General features: G+C 38.3%; 1 protein-coding gene across 1 annotated transcript in view; it reads right to left on the bottom strand.

The window, feature by feature from the left end:
- Window positions 1-20059, bottom strand: part of LOC117303093 (E3 ubiquitin-protein ligase UBR4-like) — a 134122-nt gene that overhangs the window by 74314 nt on the left and 39749 nt on the right. The window contains exons 37-50 of the mRNA XM_033787171.1: window positions 19623-19705; window positions 18750-18855; window positions 17586-17656; window positions 15811-15958; window positions 15108-15419; window positions 13819-13989; window positions 12242-12493; window positions 11542-11631; window positions 10843-10995; window positions 9619-9846; window positions 8236-8320; window positions 2643-2715; window positions 1659-1839; window positions 102-309 (exon numbers count right to left, since the gene is read on the bottom strand). Of these exons, the coding sequence (XP_033643062.1) occupies window positions 102-309; window positions 1659-1839; window positions 2643-2715; window positions 8236-8320; window positions 9619-9846; window positions 10843-10995; window positions 11542-11631; window positions 12242-12493; window positions 13819-13989; window positions 15108-15419; window positions 15811-15958; window positions 17586-17656; window positions 18750-18855; window positions 19623-19705 (2161 nt within the window). The remainder of the gene's footprint in view (window positions 1-101; window positions 310-1658; window positions 1840-2642; window positions 2716-8235; window positions 8321-9618; window positions 9847-10842; window positions 10996-11541; window positions 11632-12241; window positions 12494-13818; window positions 13990-15107; window positions 15420-15810; window positions 15959-17585; window positions 17657-18749; window positions 18856-19622; window positions 19706-20059) is intronic.

The raw sequence follows: 20059 nt of genomic DNA, 5'->3' as shown, positions 1-20059 counted from the left end.
TCGAGTGTTCTGCAGGTGGACTGCATAAATAATCAAATTACAACATACAAGTACATGTACTTCCTTCAATCTCATTAAACTCTTGCCATCTTAAGACTTACTTGCGCCAGACTTGGTGACTTTCTTCTTGCGTGCAGGTTTGAGAGTACTAATTGGGCCCGTAGCCTGAAACCGACTTGACATCCAATAGCCAGTCTGATCTACATTAGCCATGTAGATACGTAGACTACCATCTTCACATAGTAAGATCAGGGTAGTACGATGCTGGTCAGAGGAGGAAGAGTGACGGATAGCAACCATGTCTTGAACCTGAGACAGATGAAGAACAACAAGTACAATGTTTTAACAATAATAATATCAAAGTCTTATATAGCGCACGTAACTACCAACAAGGTACTCAAGGTGCACACATTTATACAGAAAGATAATTTCTTTTTTCAATAAGTGCACTGGGTTCTTTTACATGCGTTACACAACACATGGGATCAACGGCTTTACGTCCCATCCGAAGGGTGATGCAATAAGTGTCTTGCTTAAGGACACGAGTATCAGCACTAGGGGATTCGAACCCACACTCTGCTGATCAAAATCAGAGTTTGAATTCAGTGCTCTTAAAGGATTTGGGTACTTTTTGCAACACAAAACACAATGTCCACAGATTTACATTAAACTTACACCGTTTGAAGATAGTGACAGTAGAAAGCGTACCTTAAAATATTACTTGCTAAGATGCTGTAGTTTTTGAGATATGTGTAAACAATGTCATAAAAATTTGTTTTTACATGCTAAAATAAAAATTATTTTCATGACATTGTTTTACTCATTTCTCAAAAACTACAGCACCTCAGCACGTAATATTTTCAGGGAAGCTTTCTACTATCATTATCTTCAAACTGTGTAAGTTTAGTGTAAATCTGTGGACATTGTTTTTTGTCCTACAAAAAGTACATACACCCTTTAACCGCTCAACCACAACACTTCCACTGATGCTAATTATCTTACCAAAGCATTTGATTTCCCTTAGATGAGTGTATTTTTTTGGTTTGTGGTAACCCCGTGTATGTATCTACTTGAAGTCTGCTAGGTAGATTACATGTATGTTCTTTTGAGAACTTGTCTTGTTTTAAATTCTACTACCGCGAGTAGATTTTCAGAGATTTCTCAGTACTGAGTAGGACTGTTCTGTTTTGGGTGGAAGGTATAAAGTCAATTTGGACTACTACTTACATGTAGGTAATAATTGAAAAGCAGGACAGTTCCTTTTAGAACTGAGATGTCTCCTGAATTCTGAGAAGCAAGACAAGTTCTCCAAGGAACATAATCTACCTATAGTAGGTACACAAATGGTGTTACCGCAACCCTCACCATGTAATGCCTCAAATCCCACATACACTGTAGCATTACAATACCTTTATCCCATTTTCCTTTTTGATCATTGAACATAAAGACTCAAGATAAATTTTCATCCTTACTTATGTTTTTTTTGTGTACTGTTTCTCGGCCAATTCGGCTATTTAACTTCAAACTATAAAAGTTTAGTGTAAATATGTGGACAGTGTGTTTTGTAATTGAGTAAAGGAACATCTATGTGGATAAGCTCTTTGCCTGCTGCTTCAACCATCCAGCTGATAAACCCAAATACCTTAAGAGTAACAAACCTTGGCCTTAGCAGGCAGTGTTTTAATCTCCTGAATGCTGATACGATCAGGTTCAACCATCAAGAGAACTGGGATACTTGTAGTCTGAGTCAAACAGCAGACGAGACCAGGGTGATTAGGAACTTCACTCCATTGACAAAGGGCAGGTGGGTTGGCTGACTTGCCTCCGCTATTACCGTTACTAGATACAAAAGAAGGAAAAAATGGGTTGTGATTTGGAAATGATATTTCAGGACAAATGGAAGCATGATATAAAAGTGGACTGCGATCCCAAATTGGGTCACAAGTTGATATCATACTTTTTTTTTTTTATTATTATTGTCTGTGCTCTGAAATTCAACACTTGACGGCAGTCTTCATGGTGGTTCTCCAGCAGGAGAGAGAAAGGTGTATATGGTATTCATCACCCTCGTTCTCATGGGTAATACATGTATAATGTATCGACCACCCCTCGCCACTAACCCCTGGAAAAGAGACACTGACAAAACATGCTCATTGGCTCCCATATAAAACTGCTTGCATGAACATCTGTATCTACAAACATTGTAGAGATTGTAGGGCTTTTACAACGTGTATGTTGAAAAGCAAGTATTGCAACTCGATCTCATTTAAAATAAACCATGTTTTAAATCGAATACCCTAAACTACACTGAATGAAGTTCAACTTGTAGCAAATTCAGTAAAGAGTGAGAAGGGACCTGTTGCTCTCTGACTCGATGCCTGATTTGTCAGCTACCACGCATCTATAGTAGATTGACCACAAGCCTCTTACTGCGCCATATATGCTTGCACATTTTATTAACACGATTCCAGGGGTTGTGATTATGGAAGGCATGCTGCAATGAGATTAATACATCAATGGGGACCAGATTGGGTAGTACTGCATCTCACATATGATTCACTTAGAATACTGCAACAGATGCAATGCAGTATGATACAGAATTATTCATAATGGGATACAAAATCAAATGATTCAAATCTCACCTCTTGAGTGTGATGGGAAACAGATTCCCAAGCTCTGTCATCTGCTTCCCAATCGAGGCACAGAAAGATTTACCTGGTGAAAAAAAATTACATCAAGGTTGTGATTGTAGGTTGTCATATCAAGACCAGCATGCGCCTCAATTTATGGCTAACACGTGTGTGACGGTCATAGAAATTGTACCCCCACTGTTATTTTTATTGCACTTAATTATTATGTAACATTTAATTATTCAAGAGAAGCGCCCTCTCTTAGACAGCATTCCAATTTCGTGCGCTTCCGCCACCCTCATAATGATTCCAGAAAAGACCTGACAACATGTATTTTTTCTTCATCTGTTACAGGTAATAATCTTTTGGTTTATTTTCATACATTTTCCCTCTAAAATCATCATTCAATGTACATTATTGTAAACTGGTGTTTATCTTCAACCACTATTGATTCTATTTTTATTCATTTTGAGATTATTAAAGATTTAATGGAATTGATTGATTGCCGGACTAAAGATTTGTCCCGGTTTAGTTTTCTGAATACAAGTTCATTATTTATTTGTTGAACTATAACCTTGTAGTTTATTTGACAAGAGTTGCTATAAGTATTTGTTCTTTAAAACATTTCCGATCAGGAGCATCGGCCAAGTTTTAGTTGCATTTTGTTGTATTCCATCGATTATCTAAGATCACATGTCATGATCTTGAGACATAGCTGTTTATTTAAAGCCATTTACGATTTCATCTATTATTGTTTGTATATAAGTATTGTTCTGTGATTATTTGTTTTACAAGTTAATTAAGATAATGATTCCAGCGAAGACCTGACAACATGTATTTTGTCTTCGTCTGTTACAGGAAATAAACTGGTGCACCGAGTGTAAAGAAAACAACTTACCGTTAGCCTCTATCCTTATACGACTCTCTTAAGTATTAGAGAGGGTCACACGTGCATAAAATGTATGATCTTTTACGAGTTTGTAAGCATTGTACTTCAAGCCCTTTACCGCAGCAGAGTTCTCTTGAGTTCTACCATTTGGCTCATACCCCTTTTACCAGTTCCAGAACATTTCCTTACAAATGATTCTCTCTCAAAATAATTCATTTGTTTCCTTTTATTTAAAATCAACATCAATCGAGATACATGTCACAATCAGCTCTATACCTTTGACACACATGTTTGATAAGTTTTAACTAATCAAACTTTACTGATATATCTTCTTTTTTAATACTCATCCTCAAACCTCAAGAAACAATGGCTCTCGATTTCAATCAAAAAAAGAATTAAATTTTGTGATTTGCACCCAGTTAGAGATTCTGTCATAAGTCCTGTTGGCTGATTTTTGTTGGTGAAAGACTATTCATAATGTCCTTCGTTTTGTTTGTTCTTTTGTTTGTTTGTTTGTTTGTCTTTTTCTTTGAACAAAATTGATTGTTTGGTTTTCGCTCAAAAATTCAATTAAATATTTATACTACTTTGCTTAAAACGAAAATATAACAATTATTAATTAAAATTCTGAAGTAGTCCCAATTTTGGGCTATGAATCTTTGAGCAAAAAGTCCATGATCGGCCGTTTCTGTTACTTGAGCATCCTTTCTATGTTTTTACTCATAGTGCATTAAAAGTGTTGATTGAAACTATTTCTCTCCATAAATACATGTTAAAGGTTTCTTGGCCTCGTGGCAGGGTGCTATTGTACCAGAATGCAGCACCTTGAAGAAGCGACATCTGGGGATGTAGTCGATTTCAATCCTTAGATATTCCGCCAAAAGTCCTGTTGGCTGAGTTGTTTTACTGATAGACTTTTTATAATGTTTTTCTTTTTGCAGTTCTTTTGTAGTTTTTTCTCCTAACGAAATTGAGAGATTGTTTGGTTTTCGCTCAACGTTTCAACTAAATATTTAACCTACTTTGCTTAAGCAAAAAGATAACAAGATAGCTAACTGAAGTTGAAACCAACGGTTCTTTTCAGAAACAACCCAAATCGTTTAAAAATAGTCATTACACTGTGTTAAGCAAACCTTTCCATATAAAAGTTAATTAAAATTCTAAAGTAGTCAGGTAGTCCAAACTTTTGGCATGAATCTTTGAGCAAAAAGACTACGATCGGCTGTTTCTGTTACTTGAGTGTTATTTCTTTGTTTTGATTGAACTATTTTTCTCCGTAAACACATGTGAAATGTTTCTTGGACTGCACAAACTGGGTGTAGTCGGCTTCGTGGCGGGTGGCATTGTTGAGTTGGCAAAATCGCTCACCTGTCCCAAAATGCTGCAAGTTGAAAGAGCGACATCTGGGGTCGTAGTCGCACACCGTGGCGCAGGTACGGAGATTACTAGTCGGTATATCACATAAGTTGTGGCCGGTCAGACAAAACGCAAGCAGGCGCCATTGCTTTAACTTAACTTCCTCACCTTTGCAAAGAACTTGATATTCATTTGAGCAATTGTTATCATTCCATTTACCAAGACCCCATTCGATTGAGTTTACAAGCTCAACACAGTTTTCTCCAGTTTCACCGTTTGGCTCATGCGGCAGGTTCCAGTTCATATAACCGCTGTGATCTAAAGTGCAGTCCCACTGCCGTTCAATCTTGAAATCATTGCAATTAATCCACATATGATCGATAGTTTTACTCAGTGTATAGTTATTTTCCTCCGATGATGAAGGCACGACCATCGCCCCACCCACCTCCTGACACTTCAATGTCCCACTATTCCAAGTCATTCGTTCTTCAAGAAGTTTGTAGCATGAGTCCCCCCATGACTCCCAGCCGGATGGACACAGCATCTGAGGCTTACAGGAATGAGCAGAACTCATACCAATGGTGAAGAGAATCAGCAAAACAGAAGGCAAACAAAGTCCTCCCATTATTTCAGCAAGAAAAGACCCTCACCCGCGTTGTTGATTGAACAAATTGTAACAATTCAATTCAACAGCAATTTTTTAGCACCCAAACAGTGGCTTTAAACGGCAACTAACAACCACTTCAAACTGTCTCTAAATAAAGTAAAGTTAGACGATATCTCTTGCTCTGTTCTTCCTCAGTGGCTGTTGCTTCTTCAGCCGAGCATTGCATGAAAACATCAGAGGGTAGAATTCAGGTTGGGTAGAATTCAGGTTGGGTAGAATTTAGGTTGGGTAGAATGCGGTCAATGTTTCAGAAAGCTTAATGAGAAATATTGTGCATGCCGTTGGCTTCAATATACGCACCCCACTTTCAAGGAAAATGTACAAGTTCCAAAGGCGATTTCAAGCTCAATTGAAGGAGGGTACAACTCAGGTTGGCTCTGGTGCAGTCGAGGTTCAGTCACAAAGCTCAGTGAGTGTTATATGGTTCTTACGTTTATTGCTGATTCTGCACATTGGCTGATCAACGTTGTTATCAACGTTTTTATTGAGAACCAATGGAGAGAGTTGAACTGGTCTGGCGATAGGTGAGAGGTCAAGTAAATAATATGCTTGTTTTCTGTTGGACCAATCAATTGTAGAAACAGAATATGTAACGAAACTCTCAGTAGAAAGAGAACAGTGGAGTTGTAAGAAACAGAGTCACGTCTTAGACCATCAAAGTATTTGCTGTATCTGGGAATAACCACTACATCATCACGCTACCAACAAACCTCCAAACGATGCTTGTTTGTCTCAACTAATCGATTGTTAACAATCTGACGCATCAACTCTGACCAATCAGCGACTGACACAGGTTTTAACTGAGTGCAAGTAATAATAGCCATTGAAAGAAAGAGTAAAGGTTGGCCCAGATTTATCAAAAACACGTTCTCTGCGGCAAAGGATTGATGGTAGAGAGATTAACAATAGACTATTGTGACGCATGCTTAAGACAACCTTGACCATCAGTTGATGTAATAATGTTCTGGGTTTCTTTTTTCTTTTTTTCCAACCAGAAAAAAATCTCTATAGAAAAATATAAATAATCGCCAAGTCTTAAATTAAATTCATTGGTCGACTTTGTTTAAGTCAGTGGTATTTGCTTTTAATTAAATTATTGACGCCAAACAAATTCCACAGCGCTACCTTCATTCCGCAAAGAGCTAGACTTAAAAATGGCTAACTATTACATCTACATGTATCAAAAGATAAAAAATAAAAACTGGCTTGCCCAGATTTATAAGACACACGTTCTATGCAGCAAAGGTTTGACGGAAGAGAAATTGACAATAGACTCCGTCGTGATGCATGCTTTACAAAACCTTGGTAATCAGTTGCTATGGTAACATTCTAAGTAAACTTCCAACCAGTACAATAAGAGGAACAGGTTGGCTCAGATTCATCAGAAACAAGTTCTCTGCTTCAAGGGATTGATGGAAAAGAGATTAATAGTATGCTCAGATTCATCAGAAACAAGTTCTTTGCTTCAAGGGATTGATGGAAAAGAGATTAACAGTATGCTCAGATTCATCAGAAACAAGTTCTTTGCTTCAAGGGATTGATGGAAAAGAGATTAACAGTATGCCCAAAATAAATTTCTGTGGATGCCTTTAGACAACCTTGGCATTCATTTGCATTATAAGCCTGGATTAATTCCCAATTAGTAGGTAATCTCTACAGAAAAAAAATCTAATATAGAACTACCAAGTCTAAGTCCAATTCAATTGATTGGTCTACATTTACATCGCAAGTGGTATCCGATTTTAATTAAATTATTGCCGTCAAACAGTTTCCACAGCGCTACCATGATGCTGCAAAGAGTAACTCTTAAAAAAGGCTAACTATTACATTCATCAAAAAAAAGAAAAAAAAAAAAAAAAAAAAAGGGAACAGGCTGGCCCAGATTTATCAGACACACGTTCTTTGATGCAATGGATCAATTGAAGAGAGATTAACAATAGACTCCATTGTGACGCGGGCTTTGGACAACCTTGGCCATCAGTTGCTATAGTAACGTTCTGGATTAACTTCCTAACAGTAAATAATCTCAATGGAAAATATAATAACTAATCACTGAGTCTTAATTGATTTAATGTGGCGACTTTTTTGAAGTCAGTGGTTTCAACCTTAATTAAATTGTTGTCGTCAAACAGTTTCCACAGGGCTACCTTGTACATGCAGCAAACAGTAACCCTTAAAATGGCTAACAATAACAACCTCTGATGGTACACAATCAAATGGTAATGTAGTGTGCAGTTGTTCTATTTTCTTTTCTTGTTTTTTTGTTTGTTTTGGGTGTGTATGTGTGTTCCCCTTGCGGACAGATGGCCTCCATAACCCCCCCCCCCCAAAGAAAAAAAAAGAAAAAAAATTCCAACCCCCCCCCCCTCCCCCCAAAAAAATGTTGAACTACCCCATTTGAAAAATGTCCAACTACCCCTGCATAGCTGCGCGACAGGCACTATTGTGACGCTGTGACGTGATGATGTACATTTTCTGCAGATTCCCTGACCCTAAATGAAATTAAATTTAATAAAACACCCCCTCTCCCCAAAAAATAAAATAAATAAAATACTGGTTTTTCTTGGTTCAGATCGTTCCAACCAAAACGACCTACAGGTACTATGCAAAAAATAAATAACTACACACAAGCGATCTAGACAGTTGCGCACAATGGAGGATGAGAAAGCATGACAAGTGACTAGTTTACTGACCATGTGAGTAGCTGAAGAAGAGCAACTGTAGAGTGTGTGAGTAGTAACATGAGACACCTACACCAGCCGCCTGTCCACTAGACTCCTGCCAAAATAACAAGATTAGAAATATGGTTATTTGAATCTCATTCAAAAGCTTATTAATAAATACAGTTTCGCTTGGTGGAGAGCACTATTTCTATTGGTGGAGAGCGCGTCATGTGGGTGTGTATAAACCTTTGGTAATGACCACTAAAAAGTGTTGAAACATGGGCGTGACACGCGTGCTTGCACCTGTGCTCATAAGATAGTTTCTTCATTCCTATTGGTCGAGAGCAACGGCCGGGACAGTTGTGCCACATCATGCGATACGCGCGACGCGCACAGCATTCCCATAAAAGGAGTTGTTTACCGAGGGCCTCACCATTTCATAGCTGGAGGGGTGTTGTGTTGAAAGAAATCATTGAACAACTATACATTGCATTTATTTTACTTTCTGACCAAAAAGTGTTGATGTTTTTTTGACAGAAAAGGTATTTATGAATGGGCATCAAAGTGTGTTGAATCGGTTTTCAACTAGTGGTTTAAACCCGCCGAGGCCTGGTTCTTGATAATTTACCTCAACTTCGTCTCTTCACCACACATTGATTCCCTTAGTAATTGTCTATGCATAGGCACTCATGGTTTAAATATACTAATAGTAGTGTATATTTATAATTAATATGGCATGTCGGTCATAAATGCAGTTACTAGCACCAAATTGTCAAATTGGGTGGAGATTTTTTAAAATCTTTTCATAAAATGAAGCAACCATAAGACACCCCCAAAAAATGTCACAATAGCACCCTCAAGAGTCCTCTTTCCCATTCTGAAAAGTGTGGCCGTGCAATCTTTATTTTGCGTTTCACTAATTTTTGTTCTGCAGAGATTTAAACAAGTTGCTAGCTTCTGGTCAGTACCTGAACAATTTAAATGATCTGTCACTGCATGGCTTTACAAGTCATTCATTGCATTAGGCAAGGCATTCATTTCTTATCAGAGTCTTTATATAAATGATGCTACTCGGGCCGAACTAGGCTCGAGACGATGTGACCATGGGTTTTTGCAATGTTAGAAATTCGTTTGTGCCATCCAGGCTGATCATGGGCAGCATGAACAGCTTGATCGTATTGTAGGCCGATGGCGTTGAGGTCGTCTATAAGCTGTGATATTGGTGCAGCGGAGGCTTCCACCCTGTCGAAAGGGTTCAGATGGCTGGTTTTGTGGATTTAAGAAGGCAGCGAGAGGCACCTCAGGTCTTGGCAGAGCATGGCCAATTAAACAAAGAGTCTAAACACTCGACTATTGAACACATGAGAAGGTAGAATTAATAACTCTTAAAAGGTTCTTTGACCCTTGACCTACCTTTAGGTCATCATGTTTGACCTCCAGCACATTGGTGACATAGAATGGGCCATCTCTGGCCTCACTTGCTTCTTCCATAGGTTGTGTATACAGGTAACCAGCTGAAGACATGAGTACCAGTGTACGCGTTTCTTCATCAGATATAATGAAACAGGCATCCCGGATCTTGCCACTTGGCACAAGGAAGTAGAAGCAAGGACTTAAGGCATCTCTTGATAGATCGTATATCTGAACAACAAGAAGAGGTATCATTACAAGATGCTGTAACTTTAATAAGAATAATAATAATAATACAAAGTATTTATATGGCGCTATACAAAGAACAGAGTGCCTAACAAAGGGAGGGCAACACAAGAACAAAAGCAAAAGAGGTATCATTATGAGATGATGTAACTTTGGGCTCTGGAAGAATACATTCATTCATTCATACATATTGCTTGTATTGAACTGCATTACTCATGGTTGGACATGCCCACATTTTTATCTGTTTATATCCCATAAGATTCATACAAAGTTCTTTGTTGATAAGATGATGTTTCTGATGTACAATGTGAACAATGAACAGTTGTCCACAATGCATCTCAGGGAACTGAGTATAGTTTTAAAAAGTTACCCAAGCTGCCGATATGCTGGTCATGCTGTTCTTTACACGTTACTAAACCACATTTTATAGTTAAGTAATGCATTGCTTAAAGCAGTGGACACTATTGATAATTGTTGAAGACTAGCCCTCACAGTTGGTGTATCTCAACATATGCATAAAATAACAAACCTGTGAAAATTTGAGCTCAATTGGTCGTCGAAGTTGCGAGATAATAATGAAAGAAAAAAACACCCTTGTCAAGGGAGTTGTGTGCTTTCAGATGCTTGATTTCGAGACCTCAAATTCTAATGTCAATCTGAGGTCTCGAAATCAAATCCGTGGAAAATTATTTCTTTCTACATTACTTCAGAGGGAGCCGTTTCTCACATGATTTATACTATCAACCTCTCCCCATTACTGGTTACCAAGAAAAGTTTTATGCTAATAGTTATTTTGAGTAATTACCAATAGTGTCCACTGCCTTTAAAAATCAATGCGCCGTGACGATTGCTGGTGTTGCTTGTACCGGGATATCACCAAGAATCCTTGTGCACTGATCATGCGCATTTGGACATGCATATGGGCTACATAAATTTTTCTTCAGAAATGTAAAGTTTATAACACAATCTTAGTAGATTTACCTTGACAAAGTCAGCAGTGACAATAGCCAGTTCTGTTTGTGATCCAGGCAACCATATAGCCTTGATGATAAAATTACCAGCTTCTAACTGAGGATGAAGGACTAGATGATCAGAAACAGTCCCTGAACTGGTGAACGTCAACACATGGCAATCCTAGTATACACACAAATAATAGAATAGAGTTTAACGATTCAATTGGTTTTAAATATGAGTTGATTGATTACAAATTTCTCAACATGCCTGTCTTTATTTATCCTTCGATACACGTATCTTCCTTACATTAATTGTTTTGATGAGTGTATTATGGAACTAAATGTTTGAATTTTTGAAATGATTTGCAATAAAGACAATTTACAATAACTTGCAAATACAATACTCAAATAATAAACCACAAGGGACACTGGGTACATTTGAACAGCTTTTTGGCTTCTGACTGGCGCCGCTAAACAAAGATGGGTAGAAAGCCAACATAGGGCTAGATTGCTCAGTTGCTGGAGCGCCAGCACGTTAATCTGGAGGTCGTTGGTTCAAGAATTTTTTGTTTAATTCAACCCTAAATCAAATTCAATACTCTGTATAAATTATAACTGGTCAAGAATAGACAAAAGAATAAGCAAGTAAACGCAGTAAATTTAAACAACAAATTTGTTAGTAAACTGAATGCTGTACATGTAATGTACATGACGATTTCATACCAACCTTTAGACCACAAACAGCCAAGAAATCCTCATTACTTGGGTTACCAGTGATGCTCAATACAGTGAAGGGTACTGGTGCGGAGGACAGACGCTGTCAAATAAGAAACAAATATACATTAACTTTAACCACACACCTATATTTCCCATGCATCTAATTATGGAAACTTTGCTACGTAAAGATGTGACTCTAGACAAGGGACTTGTTTCAATACTTGCTTTCAAATTTATTATTTACTTGTATTTATGATAATTAAGAGTAGCCAAATACCAAAGATTGACAATACATGACAGGCAAAACAATTATCGTTTTGAACTTTGCCTAGTTAGTATATAGTAGTTGTAGAAAACTGTTAAGCTGTTAAGTTTCTAACCATAAACTAGTATGGTAATTTTTTTAACACAACAATTTGGCTAATATCCTACCTTTACACATACTACATGTATATTCAGGCAGGATATTCTTCTAACTACCATTTTTGTTTTGCCTTTGGGAAAGATTTTTAAAAATGTGCTAAAATAGCACCACCACATACTATATTCAGGCATGATACATATTCTTCCTACATGTACTTTGTTTTTTGTGCACATAGGAAATAGCCTGAAATGTCCATTAAAGCCTACAGTCCTTGTACTCCACAAAATGAACCTACATTTTTCTTAGGGCCAAACATGATATTTCATGGGTACACTGATTTACTGACCGTGAGAGTGAGTTTCCTCTTGCTGGAGTCAGCTTGCTTGAGTAGAGCAGACAGCTGCAGTACAGTAATCCTACCCTTCTCATGACACACAGCGAGATGTTGACGTCTACCATGAGGAGATGCTAAACAACACATAGCAACACGACGTAGCATATGAGCACCAAGAAGCTGCTTTATGGTCTGGCCCTGGTCACCAGAGAAGTTTGCCCGCACATTCTCAAAAGCCCCCTCCTGAGATCCTAGGGTAGGGACCTGGGTAAAGGGATCAAAGTACAGATAGTAATAATGATGTTCACATGTCCACCCGGCTGGGTGTTCACAGCACAGTAAGACCCAAATATAACAAAAACAGACACAACAAAATTAGTCCTTAAGAAAACCTGTGACATAAGATGCGTTTTGAGAAAAGATAGAAATTGGTGGTACAAAGACAAGATCTTATATAAAGTGGTGGAGAGTTCCAGATGCGTGGCGCAGCTAAAGAAAAATACCTGTCACTCCAGGAGTGTCAAGACTTGGGTTCATTGAGAAGAAGGTTTATTGAAGGATTAAAGATTCCTTGACGGAGTTGATGATGGGTTATATCACATCACTTGTTTATGCAACAGTATCTCAAGTCAAATCGTGTACAAAAAAGTTAATGACCTGACATTTTGACCCTATCAGAGTCTTTCTCAAAGAGTCTTTCACGAAGGAAAGTCTCTACTAGGGTCGAACCGTCAGGCAATTAACTATTTTGTTTGCATTTATACAATAGGTCCTTTTGGTTGGTACATGTAAGCAGTTTGCTACAGTTAATTATATTTTCTCATTTAAGTCTAGTAATCATTTCTAATCATTTTCACTTCTTATGCAGAAGCCAGGACAGCATTTCATCAATGGTGAACAATATTCAGGATTATAAAACCCCTTACAAATTTTATGGCTTTTCATTGGTTTAGAGCGCGTCACATCATATGTCTTAGTTTTACTAGACGGCAGCCGTGTGATAGTGTTTCGTTTGCCAAGTGATAGTCCAACGACTATCACACGGCGTGCAGTACCCAGACGTCTTTTTACCCACCTCAAACCCAATCAGATGTGCATCTGTGTATCTGAAACGCGCGTACGAGTATAACGTGATACGAAGATGATACATGTAAATAGTCTGTTGGGGTGTTATAAAACAAATAGTGACAGCTTTAACTCATGCTATGGTTAAAACTACGACTCCCTCGGTGATCCCCGGAACGTTCCATTTACCCTCGACCACGCCTCGGGAAAATAGAACGCTCCGGGGATCACCTCGGGAGCTGTAGTTTTAACCATAGCACTCAAAGCAATCAATATTTGTGTAATACTCATTGATAAATCAGTCTAACGTAGTATCTTATCTACATGTTTAAGACACTCAGTGCAGGGAGACGCTTTACCATGAGTCAGTGTGTAAAGGTCTATTAACAAATAAGGTTTACCATGAGTCAGTGTGTCAGGTCTATTAACAAATAAGGTTTACCATGAGTCAGTGTGTAAGGTCTATTAACAAATAAGGTTTACCATGAGTCAGTGTGTAAGGTCTATTAACAAATAAGGTTTACCATGAGTTGTTCAGTAGTTTCAGTCGCTTTCTCCAGTGTATGTAAATCTTTCAATGCTTGTTGAGCCCTAGATGTAGCACCTATAGCAGAGGTCTGATTGCAATGATCTTCAATTGGTCGAAGCAGATACTGCAATAGCTCAATCACAGTATTGGCTGTACCACAGTTCTCCTAAACATTAATAATCAAAAGTTATGCAATTGGGTCAATTAGAAATGGCCACAACTTTCTTCATAATGTTGGGCAGTAGAGCTGAGAGCTCCATTTTTTAAATGATGCTGGATAAATTGAATAATGCACATTCACACAGAAAACCATAGTTGACACATCATGCAAATTTAGCATGACAACTGGAAATCATGGAAGTGATGCTTAATTATGGTTCATTTCTTTGGGTGTCATTGTCATGAACAACAATGTAATGAAAACCTCTGAAAGATGTAGCAGTTAGTGGCGTGTCATGGCCGAGTGAATATGAGCATAGCACTCAAGATCTTGTGTTTCAGATCAGCAGAGTGTGGCATAGGGATCTGGCCATTAAACTTGTGCAAGACCCTTAAACCATTATTGCTGCATCCTAAGTGATGGGACGTAAAGCTGTTGGTCCTGTGTGTTGTGTAATGCACTTATTTAAAAAAAAACGGAGGGTTCGACCTGGTGTTCATGGTTTCATTGGCTGCATATTGCACCACAGCACTTTGTAAACCATTACATGTTGCTATGGAAAAAGGCCTCCTACATGTACTTCAAATCCTACATGTACTTCCGCATACCTTGCAGGTAAATATTGGAGAGTGCCATGTGCGTCACTGAATGACAGATATGAGCACTATATAAGAAGTCATTTTTATTATAATTATAACAAAAATATTGAATAATCAAGCACTTGATCGATAAGGAATTAAAATACAAAATCAGTCGTGGCTATGGCTGCAGCTGTACTGCCAATGTTGAAGAATAGGCCTTTTTAGTGGTCTAGCCACAGCCACTGCTAAAGCATTCAATTTAGAGACATGGCACTACTTCCTATTTATCTGTCACTTACAATGGCATTGTTGTAACTACAAGCTACAAGTGTACCCATTATGCTGGCTGTGTAATTACAAGTACTGTCCTTTTCACCAAAGAGATTTTTTTTATGATAACAAAATTTTGTTCTGAAATGCCATGTAAAAATGATTTGTTAGCAGAGTCAAATAAATGTACCAAACTGAACAAGTTATGAAATCAGGCCTCGATCACAAACAGAAGGGAAAACAAATGACTACATGTAGTTATACTTTTCTTACCAGGAGGCTCAAGATGATGTCTTGTGACTGCATCAACTGCTTCCCTAACATCCGATGAAACTTAGCAAGTTCCTCTCCTTCCATCATCATTAATTGCATGCCACCAACGCCTTCCCCTAAGACTACCCCACCTTGAGGTCTCTCAGTAGGGGATAGCATTGGAGTGGTGTTCTGATGCCGACGTAAGGCACTGACTGAAGCATTACGAGCTTTGTCCTCAGTGGAAGATGATAGGGAGGAAAATGGACACGCCATAGAGGTATTGGACATGCTGGACTCTAGGTTGGACCCAGGTGTACGCTTCACTAAGGCCTGGGGAAACACAAACAAATTGTATATTTAAATATTTTATTTATTTTATTTCTCGGGGTAGGTAAAAAGTACAAGAGTGCACATTAACTGGATAAAAACATTACAGCAATGAGCAACTAAAATACTGAAAGAGCTGAAGCCCAAAGGATTGCCTAAAAGAAATAAATTTCCTGTCTAGAGGCTAAGAAATCTGAAGAGGAATAGACCTTCAGCACATGTCATATCAGTAGGGCGCCCTCAACTAGAGGCCAAAAAGTGTCCGTTCATTGGCCAAACCTGTGTGTCACGCGTACAAATCTGTGCATTTTGATTGTTTTGTCATCGCTTTATCTAGCCTAAGAGGGCGGCTGGATGACGTCAATGCATAAGGTCTACAAGAAAATTAACTCACCAAACAAGTTCCTTCGTCTTTGTCTCCACAGTCACAGAAGAAAGATCCATATTTGGCGTATGCGACCTCATGACCTCGATGGCAAACCCTGGCACACACGGTGCATATACCTACACCATCAATCATCTTACAGGTGTGGCAATGATACCTACATGGTAAACAAAAACACATAATGACAAGTTATTAACAAGTCTCAAGTTTGCTCAATAAGAGAATACCTCTTGAATATAGACAGTATTTCCATATAAGGTTATAGGAGAATCCTAGTACAGACATTGTGTTCTTCTGTCCTCCTTGTTGCCCCTTGTCTTTGTTTGTCCTACATGTACATAGTATGTCCATGTTACCGTACCTTAGTTATACCATCTTAAATGTATGTCTGTCCATAGGTTAGGGTACAAAAACATCTTGCTTAACACTATACTTAAAGGAACATTACAGAATTGGTTTTTGCTAACTAAACAGTTGCTGGCAGTGTAAGCACTTAATGTAATCCACCATATACATAAACTGACAAACCTGTCGAAGTTTGAGATCGATCGGCCATCTGGGTCACGAGAAAATAGTGAAAAACCGATTACAAATTTGCATTGCATCGATGCCAAAATAAAAATGAATAAAACGCTCACTGAGCGATAAACTCCAAACGCGAAGTTAGATTATTTATTTCTCATCAAATATGACATTTCAGACAGAAATATTTCAAGGGATGTTTTCTACTATCATCATCATTAGACCGTGTAAGTTTTACGTAAATCTTTGATCTTCACGATTTTTGTTCTTTACCAATTCTGTAACGTTCCTTTAAATGTTGTCTTTAAATTGCTGCTTATTATTGAACCATTGTGTACCGTATATGTCATCCCTCATACTACATGCACATGTATATTGCTTTTGTAATTACGACATAAATGTGCATGATTGTATTGTATGACAGCTTTGAAATAAATATTACTCAATGAATGAATAAAGATGTGATTAATACTGAGCATTCTATAAATAAGGGATTAAAAGAGTGGCAGTGAGGTCTTATTGTGAATGGCTGTTCAAAACTGGCCATGCAATAAAAAAATAAGGCGAAAGGGACCCCGCAAGGTTTTAATTGGTTGGCTGTTTAAGCGCAAAATCCCACGGAAAACCCACGCAGTAAGGTAGTTCTAAAAACCCAATCCACGTGGTGCCCCAAGTGGGATTCCAACGGGGTCCCAGAGTGGAAGGTAAGGAACTGCGTAAACCCGAGCAGTTAACTAGCATTGCCATGGTCCCAGCACCTCATCAAAGGCGCTGGGATTGCCCCTGACCTCACAACCCGAGCAGTTAACTAGCATTGCCATGGTCCCAGCACCTCATCAAAGGCGCTGGGATTGCCCCTGACCTCATAACACCTGCTCACCATTACTTGTTTATGAAAGGTTTGACTTTCCATAATAATGTGGCTCAATTGTGTGAATCCATGCATTAAAAAAAGCGCTCGATCGCAATAGTCTTCTTGCCAATTTGTTTAAAAGATCGTTAACATTCCATATCATGTACATTCCATACATAATAATGCACATAATGATTGTGCACATTGCACGACTCAGAAGTACAATCACTCCCATCAAGCATCACTACATCCTGAATTAGAATTTGTACAAGCTTATGAGCCTATCTCAGTGGTATTAGATGAGACTGGTAGGCATGGTAGGGCCCAACGAAGTACTAGCAGTGATAGGTCATTGCATTGGTCATTGGTACATCTTTCAGCATTGGTTGCCTTTGTTTAAGATACTTACCAGTGTTGGCTCATAAAGTCTCTCTGGGTGATGGTGTATGTACACAGCTTATTACACAAGGAGTCTTCATCCTGGTGGCAAATCAGAAACACATACAAAGTGAAAACTAGGATTGGCCCTATCCATTAGGACTTTAACTCATAAGCACATATAAAGTGAAAACTAGGATTGGCCCAATCCATTATGACTTTAACTCATAAGCACATATAAAGTGAAAACTAGGATTGGCCCTATCCATTATGACTTCAACTCATAAGCACATACAAAGTGAAAACTAGGATTGGCCCTATCCATTAGGACTTCAACTCATAAGCACATATAAAGTGAAAACTAGGATTGGCCCAATCCATTATGACTTCAACTCATAAGCACATATAGAGTGAAAACTAGGATTGGCCCAATCCATTATGACTTCAACTCATAAGCACATATAAAATGAAAACTAGGATTGGCCCTATCCATTTTGTCAGTCTCCTGACGATGACTAGAGCAAGCTAGTCGAAACGTTGAGACCAATTTCAGAACTGACTCCGCGGCAGTACATTAATTACGATCCTATAAGCTAAAGTAGTAGTCCAGTCTTAATTCTATACCATCCGCCCTGGTAATAGTTAATAAACAGGACAGTTCTTTTCAGAACTGAGAAGTCTCCCGACCCTCCGATTATCTACTCCACGGCAGTAGAATAAAGCAAGACAGTTCCCTAAGAACAACTCTACCTGGCAAGTAGATACACACATGGTGTTACCGCAAACCAAATATATATTGTATCTACATGATATACATGTACATTACTTTCCAGGTAGAGTTTGTTTTTTAGAGAACTGTCTTGCTATATATTCTACTACCGCGGAGTAGATTTATCAGATTTTTCGGGAAACTTCTCAGTTCTGAAAAGAACTATCCTGCTTATTAACTACTACCTGGGAGGAAGGTATAGAAAATTGACTATAGCCTATACATACATGTACATGTACATGTACATAGGATCGTTATTAACTGTACAATGTACAACTGCGAAGTGAGTTCTGCTAACTATTTTGAGTAATTATCAATAGTGTCCACTGCCTTTAAGGCAAATTTTTAGCAAAATTAAACAAAGGCTTCTTAGTTTCTACATGTATTTTTTTTCAAGACCCACTGATGAGTGTTTTTTTGACTTACTGAATCTTCCCCTCCTGAGTCATCTTCATCCAGCATCATATCTTCAGCCCAATCAGAATCTGCTTCAGCAGCTGATGAGTCCATGTCATATGTTGGAGCCAGGTTCCTAATTAAGTCAATAATTACACTCTGCTGTGATTATGTACATATTTACCATCAGACGACGCATTTATATTATGGAGCAACTCCACCTGACTATCAGTAAACTTGGATCGTTTTCAGCTTTACACTGACGATAATCAGGACATACATGTACTGATCAAAACTCTACAGAACTACATGTACAAGTCACACAGTTATTTAGTTGTACACATTGTTAATGTAAACCTTACTAGATTGCATCTCCGCCAAGTTATCCCGAATTGATCAACCAAAATCAATCAATCAATCAATTGTTAAATTTATAAGGCGCCAATCCAACAGTCGTGGCTCATAGCGTCGTACAGTAGACTTTTGAAAAAAGATGAGATTTAAGCAAAGTTTTGAAATTGGCTAATGAAGTAGATTGCCTGAAGTTCTGAGGATGATGATTCCACATCCTTGGTGCTCTGGTAGAAAAGGCACGATCCCCCCCCCCCAAGTGTGTTTGGTTCTTAGAATGTGAAGTTTGGGAACAGGAACAAAGATTTCTGACAGGTATTGACAACATGACAAGTTCAGTTCTGAAAATGAATACTCATTGATGTCTTCTTGTAGTGGTGTATTCACAAACTCACAAACATGACTTTGTTTCTAACATATGACAAGACACGTAGCAATATTAACTTTGTAGTTTGAACTGTCTGTTTGACTTGATCTATTGTATAAGTTCAAACATAAACCCTAAAAGTAAACACACCAAGTGGTAATGAGTTAGCATCATAATGGACTTACTTATCTCCAGTTTGTTTCAATGCTCCTAAGACGCTAGCGATATAAGACAACAGGTAACAAGCTGCTTCAATCATGTTCTGGTGCTGTGATGAGACGAACACAAAGATTCTTAATAAGCATGACAAACCGACAGATTGCCCTAAACTGAAGTTCTGTTATTGTTATACACATATGGACTAGGAATTCAGTCGTCCGAGCAAGTCTATCCCCGAGGGACTTTGAGTGACCAGTATAGGGAAATAGGTCCCTCTTCTGGTCACTCACAGGCCCGAGGGGGATAGTCGAGCCCTAGTGACTGAATAGGCCAGTCCATATGTGTTTTATAACACGCCTCGGTCTGAAATATGAACTAAGAAAAACAACTTTTGGGGGTTTTATAACTAACAAAAGGCTTCAGGCATAAAGTCTCTTAATATTTGAGTGAGAAATTATCTCGT

This window comes from Asterias rubens, chromosome 19, assembly GCF_902459465.1.
Source record: "Asterias rubens chromosome 19, eAstRub1.3, whole genome shotgun sequence".
Lineage (NCBI taxonomy): Eukaryota > Metazoa > Echinodermata > Asteroidea > Forcipulatida > Asteriidae > Asterias > Asterias rubens.
The sequence above is the reverse complement of the archived record's forward strand: the minus strand, read 5'-3'. Positions and strand labels throughout refer to the sequence as shown.